Genomic DNA, 3319 nt, shown 5'->3' on the forward strand with positions numbered 1-3319 from the left:
GAGACACGAGGAGCAGAGACACGAGGAGGAGAGACACGAGGAGGAGAGGCACGAGGAGGTGAGACACGAGGAGGAGAGACACGAGGAGGAGAGACACGAGGAGCAGAGACACGAGGAGGTGAGACACGAGGAGACATGAGGCCGTCTTCTTCACGCCACAGAGAGACTCTCTGAAACTTCATTGACGTTACCTGTGCTGCTGGTCCGCTCGGTCACTGTGAAACATGACGTGAGATTAAATGCATTAAATGTGTTGTCACCCGGACATTCAAAGTAGCTCAGACTGATTTCCATTGGACTGAAACTGAGCTGCGCAGATACAGGCATCACAGGCCGAGCCCTGAGAAGAGAGAGAAAAAAGTAAATAGTTTGTTTATTAGGCTGGCCTGAGAAAGCAAACCTACTAAAATGCTATTTAAACTTCTTATCATTATTATTAATAGGTTGGCTTGAAAAAAATCCCATAGACTTACGTTGACGGAATGTTCAAATGAGCAAAGAATATTCAAACTGCAACTGTGAAAATTCAAATCTGAACTCCCAGAATCCCTTGAGACTCATTCAGCCTTCCCTTCATTAGCTGCGTCCTTCGAAGGCTGCATTCGAGGCCAGCTCGACGAAGGCTGTCCCAATTCGATGGATCCTTCAAACCCACCCTCAAAATGCATCCTTTGTTTCCTGGACAATGAAAGATAGAACTAATGGATCTTTCAAGGCCCAGGCTATCCCAAATTCATCGCATGTTAATGACAACAGGATTTTTTTGAGAGAACATGCCAGATTATGCTTTTAAATGTAAGTATTGGGTTTCGGCTTTTTCAAATATCTAATGATATAAATGTACAAATGTGAAAAAAAACCTTTAAAGTAGTTTAAATGTTGACATATCTTACTGAGATGTGCTTTTATAGATGGTGTAGAAGGTGAGCATATGTAGACAGGTTGTGAACCCTGGTTAGTTTGACGATCACTTTCAAAAAAAGTCCAGTGCAAGAGTTACTGCCACTCATCAACAGCAGCTGTCACAGTTGCTAGGTGTCAAGATCAATCCTTCATAGGCTAGACCGTCCCATTTAACAACGCTGGGTGCAACCTTCACGGTGTTCGAAATGCGTCAAGCATGCAGCTTTCGAATTGGGACACGGTTTACATATTTCTAAGCCATTTAGACTAATTTAAGCTTCCAATCTATGTAGTATCTATCTATCTATCTATCTATCTATCTATCTATCTATCGTTACTTCCTTACTTACTTATTAGGCTGCCGCTTTACACTGGGGCTGTATTGTTTTGTCTTATTTTTGTTCAAATGTATGTATCTATCTATCTATCTATCTATCTATCTATCGTTACTTCCTTACTTACTTATTAGGCTGCCGCTTTACACTGGGGCTGTATTGTTTTGTCTTATTTTTGTTCAAATGTATGTTCTCCTGGTTTCAAAAATGGACTACCATCATCTCACACATTCAAAAAACAGACATACAATGGGCTAAGTTTCCGTGGCTCCAGCTGGTGTGTTCCACTCTGCCTGGCCTATGGCGTTTGCAGTGTGGTTTCTCCTGACGGAGTGGCTGCGTCTGATGGGAGGATTTAGTGGCTGTTGTCGTTGAGTGTTCCCGTTTTCGGTTTGGGGTCCTGGAGTTTTGTACTCACCGAGATATGGTTCGACACGGGTTTGTTGGCGTGTCTACACCATTGGGCCTGCTCTGGTTTACAGTACATATCACGCTACTGCTCATTCTGTTTGGACTGCTGGCTCAGACAAATGTATGTTTTCACTCTTGATTATACATTTGACTCAGATTTTATGATTTTTTTGTTATGATTGTTGTGTATACTGTATTGTTTATTGTATTTGAACTTTTATATTGTTATTGTTTATTGTATTTGTCTTGTTATATGTATTTATGTTATACAGTGTTGACTGTAAAAAGCTTTGAGCTCAGGAAAAGTGCTATATAAATTAAACTCATTATTATCTAAATAAATATGCTTTCACTGTTTAAAATTGTTTCAAACTTCAAGCTTTTACAACTACTTCAAGCTTTCAGGCTAGGCTTTCTCAAGCCAACCTAAAGTTTGTCTTGACAAACGTTTTTGTCTAGTTAATAGTGTGATAAATCTCAGTTTGGCACCTAGTAGGTTTTGTTTATTGAATTTATTCTCCAAACTAAAGAATGACGTACTTGAGCAGGACGATCCCTCCCTGTGTTCCAATCACGATATCTGTCAGATTATCATCATTCATGTCCATGTGACCAGACAGAGACACTCCAAACTGCTGCAGACCAGGCAGAACCGACCGCGCTGGGATCCGCTAAACACACACACACACATATTGAGTGCATTCAGACTTAATCCCAAAGTATACTTCAGTTTTTATGAGTACGTATGCACACAGTGCATGTGATATATATTCCATCATTCGCGTAGTACATGCATGACCCAGTTTTTTTTTTTAACCACATGTGCTCTTTACAATTAGTTCGCATATGCATCTTGAATTTTTCTGGGCTAATAGTTTGTCCGCAAGGTGGCAACACTGACCCATGCCATTGTTTCACAGTCAAAAAAGAAACAGAAGAGACATAACAACAGAGCCATGCTGACAAGCACTTTTGTGAGGCAGTTCAGAAATTTACGCAACTCCAGTCTAAACGAGTGCAAATATATTTTATTGCTCAACTTCTGGAGAGAAATAGTGCAGACACTGGACAAAGATGAAACTTTCTAGTGTGCATGTGTGAAGCGCCTGTGTTCGTGCATGCTATTAAATGGAGTTTGCTTTGAAAGTCTGCATGTTCAGTCATACAATTTTTTTTCCCTTTCAGTCACCTGATGGTGTTTGGGTTCCTTGCCACCGCTGCCTTCTGGCCTGCTTAGTTGGGGTCTGAAAGACACTTAACTTTTGAAAAATGATTAATATGAACTAGAACTGAACTAAGCTGGATGATGACTCTATCGTCTTCTGTAGAGCCACAAGAGTCACATCTTGCAGCATAGACACTGGTATTAAACTGAACTGAATCAACACTGCACTGACTCAAGCTGAATAATGACATTGCTGCCTTTTGTAGAACTGCTTATAGTTGAAATGAACTTGTTTCAAATTTATAAATTTCTCATTTATTGATCTGAACTGACTTGATCTGAAAAATTATACAATTGTCTTTTTAGAGCTGCTCTACAGCAGAGTCTGAACTTTCTCCATAGCTGAGTTTCCATAACTGATTCTGCTATGTTCCTTTTTATCTCTGTCAAGCTGCTTTGACACCAGGGCTGGACTGGGACAAAAAATCGTTCCAGGCGGCCCACC

General features: G+C 40.4%; 1 protein-coding gene across 1 annotated transcript in view; it reads right to left on the bottom strand.

Moving 5' to 3' along the window:
* Positions 1–119: 119 nt before the first annotated feature.
* LOC107678952 (integrin alpha-L-like) overlaps positions 120–3319 on the bottom strand; it is a 9288-nt gene continuing 6088 nt past the window's right edge. The window contains 2 exon segments of the mRNA XM_016474350.1: positions 120–340; positions 2190–2320. Coding sequence (XP_016329836.1) covers positions 151–340; positions 2190–2320 — 321 coding nt within the window. The 3' untranslated portion in view covers positions 120–150.

This window comes from Sinocyclocheilus anshuiensis, unplaced genomic scaffold (assembly GCF_001515605.1).
Source record: "Sinocyclocheilus anshuiensis isolate Anshui unplaced genomic scaffold, SAMN03320099.WGS_v1.1 scaffold2130, whole genome shotgun sequence".
Classification (NCBI taxonomy): domain Eukaryota; kingdom Metazoa; phylum Chordata; class Actinopteri; order Cypriniformes; family Cyprinidae; genus Sinocyclocheilus; species Sinocyclocheilus anshuiensis.